The 10,539-nt window shown below is 45.6% G+C and overlaps 5 protein-coding genes across 5 annotated transcripts; 2 read left to right on the top strand and 3 right to left on the bottom strand.

Annotated features, from left to right (window-relative positions):
- Window positions 1–647: 647 nt before the first annotated feature.
- On the bottom strand, window positions 648–2,354 carry J7337_006611 (uncharacterized protein; the record flags this gene model as incomplete). The annotated part of the gene is made up of 2 exons (XM_044824273.1): window positions 648–844; window positions 893–2,354. The coding sequence occupies 2 exons, from the start codon at window positions 2,352–2,354 to the stop codon at window positions 648–650; spliced, it is 1,659 nt and encodes a 552-aa protein (XP_044679930.1).
- Window positions 2,355–2,974: 620 nt separating this feature from the next.
- J7337_006610 (uncharacterized protein) lies at window positions 2,975–3,817 on the bottom strand (the record flags this gene model as incomplete). The annotated part of the gene is made up of 2 exons (XM_044824272.1): window positions 2,975–3,694; window positions 3,749–3,817. The coding sequence occupies 2 exons, from the start codon at window positions 3,815–3,817 to the stop codon at window positions 2,975–2,977; spliced, it is 789 nt and encodes a 262-aa protein (XP_044679929.1).
- A 1,551-nt stretch (window positions 3,818–5,368) lies between these two features.
- On the top strand, window positions 5,369–7,165 carry J7337_006609 (uncharacterized protein; the record flags this gene model as incomplete). Its single annotated transcript, XM_044824271.1, has 3 exons — window positions 5,369–5,604; window positions 6,822–6,839; window positions 6,889–7,165. The coding sequence occupies 3 exons, from the start codon at window positions 5,369–5,371 to the stop codon at window positions 7,163–7,165; spliced, it is 531 nt and encodes a 176-aa protein (XP_044679928.1).
- A 272-nt stretch (window positions 7,166–7,437) lies between these two features.
- On the bottom strand, window positions 7,438–8,447 carry J7337_006608 (uncharacterized protein; the record flags this gene model as incomplete). Its single annotated transcript, XM_044824270.1, has 2 exons — window positions 7,438–7,789; window positions 7,849–8,447. The coding sequence occupies 2 exons, from the start codon at window positions 8,445–8,447 to the stop codon at window positions 7,438–7,440; spliced, it is 951 nt and encodes a 316-aa protein (XP_044679927.1).
- Window positions 8,448–9,758: 1,311 nt separating this feature from the next.
- Window positions 9,759–10,394, top strand: J7337_006607 (uncharacterized protein; the record flags this gene model as incomplete). The annotated part of the gene is made up of 1 exon (XM_044824269.1): window positions 9,759–10,394. One exon carries the CDS (start codon window positions 9,759–9,761, stop codon window positions 10,392–10,394), a length of 636 nt encoding a protein of 211 aa, XP_044679926.1.
- Window positions 10,395–10,539: the final 145 nt, after the last annotated feature.

Here is a 10,539-nt window from a genome sequence, read left to right as displayed (position 1 = left end):
GGGTAAATATCCGAACGATTGGACTTATTATGAACTGATCAAAACATGAAATGAACGTATGAGTTGATGAGCAGCAGCTTGGAGATGTTATCAAAATTGGGGATAGTCTCTCCACCTCCAGGTCAAGATGCGCTATCTCGATAGCTTATCTACCCCAACGCGGAGTAATCGAAAGAGGTAAGAATTCGGGCACACGGGATTTGTGTTCCTATTATGGCAAGCCATCGGGGTAGAAATTGGGAGGTAAAACAGGATCCCCATGTCACTGAACTCATTGAGGCCACAAGGGATATGGCTGTACAATGTTGCGATGATCTATAGAGGCTACTGCGGAAACATTTAGTACCAGGCTCAAGTTATGGAGCTGAGCGATGCTAAAATAACGTACAGTCACAGACGCGGTCAAGTAACTATTGGAGAGCAAATTGAGAGCATCATGTCCGTATTTACATGGGACTTTCAGTAATGGCGGCTGGTCCACGTCAGGCTTCAAGGTTAACAATTACAACCGCGATGTGACAGCGCTCAATTAAAAGTGCAATGACATGATTCAAACTATCTAAAATGGAAGAAAGAGACTGCTTGGCCGAACGACACTAAATATCTTTTTTTCCACCATTGAAGCTTAGCACCTGAGGAACGCAAGATCAATGAGCAATCGCGCCGTAATGCTCAATGAGATTCCAATAGGAATGCGCGGTCCATCTTCTCAAAGGCTTGCCAACATAGATCATCATGATCGCAGTGCACCAGACAGCCTCTCCCAACACGGCGATGAGGATGAAGGCATTGCGAAGTCCAAGGTTCTCAATCATTGGGACAACGGCGTAGCCAAACGCGAAACCTGGATAGTGTTAGTAGTGAATATATGGCGATTGAAGTTTGTACATACCCATCATGTTGCGAATCAGGATGGTCGAGACAAGACCTTCGCCAGCGACCTCCTTGTAAGTGTCAAGGATGTAAGTGAAAGCGAGATTGGAGCCCATGGGGAGAGTCACGCAGATCAAACCGAGGCCAAAGACAACTCCAAACCAGTGGATGTGGTACGAAGCGCCAACACCATACAAGAGACAGCCGGCAGGATGCATTACAAGCGCGACAAGACAAGTCCAGAGACGCTGCTCGGGTTCCATGACACCTCCATTTCGACGGGCGAGGAACAAGGCCAGGAAGTCTGACATCCAGCCTGAAAGGAAGCACCCTACAGTGACACCGACAACGGAAGCAAGGTACGTGAGTCCAATGTTGTTGGCGCTGAAGTTGTAAGGAGGATTTCCCAGGATCAGAGCTAGAGAGCCACCAACGACGTTGTACCAGGCAAGGATTCCACCCACGAGAAGACCACCAAAACCAATACCGGGGAACGAAAAGAGCAAGCGGATGGGGAGGAAGAAGAGCTTGAAGGTGCTAGGCTGTCGCGAGTCGTGATAACCCCAGACTTTGAGCTTCCCCAAATAGGTCTTTTCGCTCTCACCTGATGTATACGCCGTTGCCTCCATAGATCTTGACGTGGACTTTTCGTCTTGTACTGAAGGATTTTGCTTCTCAGACGGAGTTTCGATATCTTTTCCGACTGTAGCAGAGGCTTTGATGGTAGCTGGGTCGAGTGCAGCTGTATCAGACAGGTTTCCGACTTCATGATGGCGGTAGAACATCGTCTCTTCAAAGAAGAAAAAGGTGATGATAGCGACACTTCCTCCGATTATGGCGAGGATATACTGGATCCATCGCCAGCCAAGCTCTTGAGCGACATAGCCAGATGCCACGGGTGCAAGGAACGCGCCACACCATAGAGTCCAGCTATAGGCACCCATGTAAAAGCCTCGGTCATGCGCGAAGAAGATGTCTCCAATGATGACTTCGATGAGAGTCTCTTGGGGCGAAGCACAGATACCAAGGAGAACTCGGTTTGTGAAGAACTCTCCTCTTGACTTGACAAAGGCGGTCCAAAGAGTGACTCCAGTGGTGAGAATGACAGAAACAATAAGAGTGAGGCGTCGACCATATGCAAGAGCAACGCATTGAGTGATCATCGTTCCCCAGCCAAGGAAGAGAAATAGAATGCCATTGCCAGTACTCAGATCAGCGATGGAGATGCCAGTGTCTTCCTCGATCAAGATGTATGCTGGTGACAGACCAGAAATCATAGCAGCCACGAAGAAGCACCAAACCATGGCGCATATGATATTTCTTGTCTTTCGTGGGATACTCCAGCGAAGAGGATCATCGGGGTCGTCAGTGGGCTGCGGAACGAGGACGATGTCGCGCGACTGTTGGCCATGCTTCACGTTGAAGATGCCTTGGACATCAACGAGCTGGACGGTTCCAGGAATGGCGACTCCGGAAGTCATTGCACCGGTATTTGATCACGAAATAAATATCAACAAGACAATAATCAGAATTATGTAGATTCTGAGAAGAAAAGTACTAAGGACTGCACCTTGTCTTAAATCATCACACCAATGCAGATCATCGAGACATCTATATGATTTATACTACCTTATTATCACTTACTAGACGAAGTGGCTTGCGATAGGTAATCTAGACAACCTATTTCTACCCCAACCTTTCGACTCTTATCGCGCGACCCTTGATATGAGGGACAGGGGGAGCTAGGAGCTAAGCTACTATCCCCGCATTGATAGCTTGTCATGTGTGACCAGGACCGGCATTCTTTGAGGGCAGATTGAGTGGCCTGGACTTCTGGACAACTTATTAACATTCTTAGCGAGGAACGAGCCAAGTTCTCACTTGGAGGTGTGTCAGACTGCCACGTTGTCGGTACGTCTCCCGATCTGATGCTGAAGCACAGTAATAAGTGTTCAAGTCAGGATAGTAGAATCGTCCAGTGATTTGAGTAAATACTCAAAGTCATCAGGTTTTCCAAATTGTGTGAATTTACTTTGTCACATAGCTTTCAATCTCTATAGAAACTGAGTTTCTTTCTGAATTCATCCCTCGGAGATAATGTCTACAATCTATGGCCATTGGTATTCTGTGAAAACTTCTTTCGGTTCGCTTCATCCACTGCCTGTCGAACCAGCTTCGCATTCTCCAACACAGTCGGCGAATCAGAATGCAGACATATACTGAACGGCTTCCCCTTGAATCCAAAGTTGAAAGGATCCCCGTTGATATCCTTCCCTGTGTCCTTCATAGCCGCACCAAATGCCCGCTCGTGACATAACTCCGGTGTTACAGGATGAGATTGCGCAAAAGGAACAAGCCTTCCCTCTGGCGAGTAGTCGATATCAACGTAGACCTCTCCCTGAAATGGAACCCCCATTTCATTACACATGTCCTCCTGTTCCGGATTCTGGCAGGCGTATACAGGAACTTTGAAAGTTGCACAAGCTTCTAGTACAGCTCTCATTATGCCCTTGTCTCTTTGCATGTAGAAGAAAAGTTCTCCATGAGGTTTTATGTGAGACAGCTCAACACCTTCGGCATCCAACATGGCGTTTAGAGCTCCAACTTGATACAACACCATTGCATACATGTCCTTGGGGTCGATTTCCATTTTTCGGCGTCCAAAGCCAAAGAGGTCTTGTAAGCCGGGATGAGCACCAGCTTTGACGCCATGTTGCTTGCAGAGACGGATTGTCTTAAGCATGATGGAAGGATCACCAGCGTGAAAGCCACATGCAATATTTGCTGCATCTATGAGAGGCATGAGTTCCTCATCTGGGCCCTATTAAAAATTTGTTAGTAACTGGTAGCCAACACTGTCTCTCAGAGATCTTACCATTTTCCATCGGCCGAAGCCTTCTCCCATATCAGCGTTGATCTCATATCTTTGCGCTAAACCAGTCATGATGCAGGATTTCTGATAGAATGAAAAATGATTCGACTTCGAGATAGGTCAACACTCGTGCTCAAGTCATGATTCGATGAGGAATTTGTGTTCATTATCTCTCCAATACACGTGATACCTCCCCCCGTTCTGTTTGTCTTGTTACAATATGACGTTACTGATCGCTGAACCCCATGTAACATTGGAGAAGTTTATCATGATTGAGGGATGACAGTTGGGGTAGAAAATGATCGTTTTGGAAAGATTGGGGTAGTAAGTCTGATAAGCGGCTGGAGCTTATCATGCCCCTGTCTGTATGCAATCGCATTTCCTCATATCTTGATTGGATACCCTGAAGCACTCCATATCTGGATATTACAGTAACTCGAAGGATGGATTGATTGCTGTGATTTCGTTGGGAGTTCCGCAAGCCTTAGTGACCTTCTTTGAAGAAAAAACCGAGCTCCAATCAACTACAGAAATGTGATTCTTTTCGATTCCCATCCTCTGCACCATGAAATCACATCCTGGTCTTTTTCTACTGACCGAACCTTTGGTAGCCAGCAGACCGAAGCATTCAGGGAACAATCAACGTACCAACCGATGATAGCTTAGCAAAAGCCATGGGCTCTTTCGGACAACATTTTAGTTATATCAAAGCCATGTCACGCAAAGATGAGTTGAAGCAATAGTCGTCAGCTATTTAACATTGCGTTCCTTTTAAGCGATGAAGTTGGTTATGGCGCTTCTCAGACCCGTGGCAAGAACCAGAATGGTCATGGAAATGTGACGTGTTGAAAAATTAAACTAATGCTGAGCAGATGTGAGACTGTGACTTATCCTCAAACTGGCTTTTTGTGATAGGGACTCATCTGTCGCGTGTTCTGACAGACTGATGTAAGAGCCCATCAGGGTTCCCACTTACCAACCCTTTTGGTGTCGCTAAATCAAGATGCCGAGCTTTTTGCTCGCAAAGCCTCATCTCCGACTATTCTGAACATCGTGAGGCTTGAATTGAATATACTATATATCTCAGCAATTCCGTTATTAAGCCTCTTATCAGAATGGAGCACGAACCAGTAGAGGATATACCCCATTGTCACCACCATCACCACCATCTGCAGTACCATACTCATCATCATCACCATGGCCCATCTCACGATGTCCCGAGGTCAATGGGGGAACAGAACAAGGCTCATTATAAGTATGACTCTTTCAACTTGCTACATCTCTCGCAAGGACTAACCTATGCCAGCAATACTGCCCCCGCGCTCTTTCGATGGCCCTGGATTATTGAGCTTTGCAATCAAATATCAAAAGAGCTACGTGCGAACGTAGACTGGATTGGTATCAAGCCACCATCTTCAAGACCGACAAAATTGTTAGATTACGCCTGCGGTGATGGCGTAGCGTCTCGGGTAACATACAACGACGTTAACCATTGGACTTTATACTGATTATTAACAGGCACTTGCACCGTTCATGTCTACAGTGAGAGGCATGGACATAGCATCAGGAATGGTAGAGCAGTATAACAGAATGGCACTGAAAGCAGGCTATACCTCGACAAAAATGCGAGCTATTCAGGCCGATCTTATCGATCCCGAGTTGACACCATCTCCGGAGATTGACACGCCAGGATTCTTTGATTTTGACGTGGTGGTCATGTGCATGGCTCTTCATCATATCGAAGACCCGGATAACATGATATTGCAGCTCTCAAAACGGCTGAGGCCAGGAGGAATCTTACTTGTTATTGACTGGGTTGCAAGCTCGGCGGGCAGTAGTGTTCAGACCGGAAATCGAACGTTAGGAGCGATTGGTAGAATGGGTTTTCAAGAGAATGAAGTAAAAGGCTCGTATGACAATGCTGGACTTGAAGATTGGGCGTGGAAATTGACCTCGGCGCCGTCTCAAGTACCAAGAGAGATTGGTGGTGAACAGCAATTGTTTCTTGCTCGGGGGAGGAAGCCGCTTAGTTAGCAACTTAGCATTTACTATAAACCTGATTTGATTTTGCTAATTACTAGATATAGAATTAGCAGTTGTCATCTCCCCACGACAACATGAATTTCATGCCATAAAGGTGATATTGCAAAGTTTCCCAAGCAGCCTCTGGAGACATAGTCTAGACACGTTGCTATAAGCTTCATGCGTCGGGTCATCTATTCGTACCGACTCGACAGAAAAAGGGAACTCCCGATTTTATCAAAAACACAGATAGTCTTAAATCATTACCCCTGTAGTGCTCTCCAACCCTACGTGGCATTCAAGAGGTTGTTGTTAAACGCTTGGCAGTTGGTGCAATACCAGCCTGTATGGCCATGACTGGCTAGTGCAACAAAGGCATCCATAATAGATCAATCTGCAGCTTGACGATTTCCAGGTATTTGACGAAGTAACTCAGCCAGTCATGGGAATGATTGATAGACCGAAGGATTCGAGGCGCAGCAAATGACCCTTGTCGTCAGTCACACGATGACTCGTATCTTGCTGAGCTTGTCTCTTTTTAAGCTTGGTGGACAATAAACTCTGCAATCTGGCCAATTCCATGAGGCGTGATACTGATTCTCAAAGAACACATATCCACTTCAGATTACCACATTTCTCCTGCATCTTGCTCCACGCCACATGCTCTGGAGCTGTCAGGTGGACCATCAAGACTAAATTGGCGGCCAGCATACGCTAGACCAAGAATGATAGGCCATCAAGACGCATTTTGGTCGCTAGAACTAGCTTATCTGACTTCTACAAGCGAGTCTTTGGGCTCATTGTATTCAGTATTATGATCCTTCGTTCATCTCATCCCTAGACCCGAAGCTGTGCCTCTCCTTAGCTTGCGTCAGCACAGCCATTTCTTTTAGGCATCCAAGCCATTTAGACAAGCACCACGTTTCGGAATAGGTAAGGTGACAGGCTATATACCCGAGCTTTTTTTATTTCTCGTGTCCAGTCTCACCCTCTATTTTAACCTTATTTCTTCATTACCCCATAATTCCAATCAACATACTCCGTATCAACACAGCCATTTAGATCATACGACGTAAGTATTTTAAAACTATTTCCTCATTCTTGCTGACATCTCATGCCAGAGCCAACATGAAGCCCCAAGTTCTTCTCACGGCTGGTCTCGCTGCAATAGCCATAGCCGACCAATGGCCCATGGCCAAGGAGAAATGCGGTCGTCTTGGACCCATGGAATGGGATCCCAATGATCTTCCCCCCGATGTTGATGTCATGAATATTCGAATGTGCGCCGATCATCCCATGGGAGCTGGAAACTACTGGGGATGGGGCGAATATCTTCCTGACTGGTTTCCTCGCAACCCTTTTGCTGACATGGAGATTAATTGGCTTTGGTGGCCTTAGATTGGGATGTAATAAAGTGACATTGAATGAATATCTGAGAAATAAAGAATCTGATTATGAGTAGAACGCCAATCTCAGTGAATCCTACTTGTGCACATCTCAATCGAAAGAGTTTTGTATCGTGACGAGGCTTTTATTCTTTACATTTCCCAAGACCCGACTTCTAGATGAGACTGGACTATTTTTATTATAGACTCCAGACACAAATGAGCTCTGCAAGCTCAGTGTTTGCAATCAACATATAAATGTTTGAGATTCCTACAAGGTTTTGGTTAGTATCCAGTCGTAAGTTCCCTCTTAACAGCATCCTCCAGAGTCTCCAGGTCTTCATCCTTGAGTCCAATCCTCTCATTGTCTGTCTTTTCATAGAGTGTGCCGCCTTCAGACCAGATTCGTCGAAGTGTATATGAAACAGCCTTGGGGTTTCCAGATGCCCACCCCTTCTTCTCTGCTTCCCTCAACTCATCTAGAGTATAGCTTGAAACCTCCCACGGTTCACCTCCAGTCTGCTTCTCAAGCTCCTTGAGAATCTGCTTAGAGTTCACGACGAAGGATTGGACTATCAGAGCGCGGTCGAAAGACTCTGCGGGATGATGAAGAGCGGCGACTACAGCCTTTCCAACACTATCGAACATTAGCCACAGTCCTAGAAAGACTGAAAGACTGATAACAATCAAACTTACTCAGGCATAGTTGTGAAGCCAATCTTGCCCTCCCCATTATCAATCAAAACCGCCTTCTTGTTCTTATGATCAAACCCTCCAGCTTCAATAACATCAGGCGAGAGGGTAAAATACATATCGATATATGGTCCCGTGACGACAAAAGTATACTTCAGACCACTGGAGTTCTCACGGATGTACTTTCGTACCTCGAGCTTCAGCTGATGGGGCTTCTCACTGGCGCTCTGAGGGCCGTATTCGATATCCGTGCCGTATTCTGAAGGGAAAAACCACTTCACTGAACCAGACTCAGCTGCGAGTTTGAAGAGCTCAATCTGTGTCTCGATGACATTGCGTCCCACTGCACTGATGACAGTGTCGACGCCTTGGTAAGCCTTCTTTACGTCTTCAGGATTATTGACATCTCCCGTGATGATCCTGACGTCCTTTGACTTGAGCTCTTTGATCAATCCTGGTTTTCTGGTAACTGTGTCTTCCGAGGTGAAGATGGCCACCTGATCGAATGCTGGTTGCGCATTGGCGACAGCATTGGTGATATATCGCCCGATGTTGCCGGTAGCGCCGAAAATGAGAATGCTCTTGGGTTGAAAATCTGCCATCTTGATGATTTTGGCGAAGCTAATGGCTTTCAATACTCGCAGGTCGAGGCTACGTTTATAGATAGATTGAAGTTGGATTTGTAAGCTATGATCCGGTATGGAATTTATAAGCTGTAGGATATTAGGGTTCTTGACTTTGTCTAGATTGGAAAGTGAATGATGATCGTAGAGGAACTAATGTCAAAGCGCGCCCTTTGCCATCACGCCCTACATGAAGAAGTTGATAATGCTCAGGCATCTCAGCTCATAGCGGGCCGAGGCGGGGTTGAGCACGATATATTGCTAAGAATTGCCTAATGTGGTTGGTAGATCAAGTTTGTCAGCCTCGATAGTTGAGTCACTTCAATTGAACCCACTATGGTGAGAATTGCAATAACCCCCTATATACATGTCATGGGTGAGTTCTTTGAACTTCCACCTAAAACTTTGTTATTGGGTGACCTCTGAGGTCACGGGAAGTCAAATGACTGTCTGCGCTATTGACTGTTTGCTCTAATTTACACCATTTGCGTGAATTTATGATTGAAGTTCAAAGGTTATAACTTATGGCAAGGCTCAGATGAAGCTCTTATCTATCGTGAGAAAGTCTCATCTTGATAGTCGCACCATCTAATAAGATTTCTTCTTTGAATCAGTGTAAATTCTGAGTAGTAGTTTACCCTGATTCCATCACGCACAGTGAATAGCATGTTTCCGAAATGAACATGATAAGTCAAAGAGATTCCAGTTTCACCAAAATATAGACAAACAGGTTCAATTGACAAGGTAAAAGTGTCAAAGAGAACCGTTAAGTATCTGTGATTGACTTCTCCTATTACCAAGAATATATCAAAATAACATCTAAGGTAAACGTATTCCCAGTAAGCTTTATTTTTTAGGTAACTGTTCAGATTGCTATTCAGCGATGCCTCGCGGTTCTCAAAGAACAAACTTCCCATATTGAAGTTACCATTCTAGGTTCTCTCTGCCGGAATAAGCTCTCAGCCACAAACACTTCTAGCCCACAACTTAGACATCGATACCACGATGACTGACCAATGGCGAAGTTACCATTCATTGATGTGAAGTCTACCTGAACCAAATTATATTAAAGTATCTATGAAGAAAAAAAAACTTCCCTCTGTTCATTTCGTTCTCAAAATCATCCATTCTCACCAACTCGCTTATTCTCGGGACACTCTCGTCCTAAACACTCACAATATTCCCACATTCCACATCATCAAACTTTACATATCCTCCAAGTAGCCTTTACATGAAGTCCTACGAAAACACTAATTTATACCTGAAACCCCCAATCGTTTTACATTCAAGATGGTAGGTACAGAAGAAAGAGCCAGATTCTCTCGAACCCAACTTAGCAAGGACATCGAACTCGCCCTTCATAACCTCCTAACGAAGAAGAGGGATACCTTCTCTCCGCCTCGCTCATCGCCCGCCCAACGCTACTATGCATCCTTCAGTCGGCCGCCCAACTGTAGCTGGGACGACGATAGCGATAAATATGCGGATGAAGAGTACGGCCGCAAACCACGGTGTCCTATCCTCGGAAAAACCATGAAGTTCAAGATCTGCCAACGCGACCATCCCGACGGTGAGGCGTGTGCAGATAGGGTTTGTTTTATTCCCAACGCCAGCGCGAGGAAGTACATGCTGGATTTCATGACAAATGGCCCGAGACAAAGTCAGTCTCTCAATAGGCTGAGACCCATGGCTTACCGTCTGCTGAGGAGTTCCGACAGCGACATCCCCTCAAAAAACATGAAGGCCTTCTCGAGAATAGTGCTTGAGATATTCTCTGATCTCTATTACGCGGATGATCAGACTTGGGATCCTGAGGTTCACGGAGTCTTGGATTGGAAGCATCGGCCTGTTGAGAAGTGCGTTGACGATATCGTGTTCGAGATCCATGGGGTTAAGTGGAAGAGAGATATGCAGGAGTACTTATAGGAGCGGGTGGAGATATTTTGCCACTCTTTAGTAACGTATCTTTGCTGTCCTGGGTAACACTATATTTTGGACTTGGAAGGGCCTAGGATGTCTTTTGGTTGAAGATAATCGAGGTTCTTTGTCATTTTCACTTACACTACTAGTC

This window comes from Fusarium musae, chromosome 5 (assembly GCF_019915245.1).
Source record: "Fusarium musae strain F31 chromosome 5, whole genome shotgun sequence".
NCBI lineage: Eukaryota > Fungi > Ascomycota > Sordariomycetes > Hypocreales > Nectriaceae > Fusarium > Fusarium musae.
This window is presented reverse-complemented; position numbering and strand designations above follow the sequence as displayed.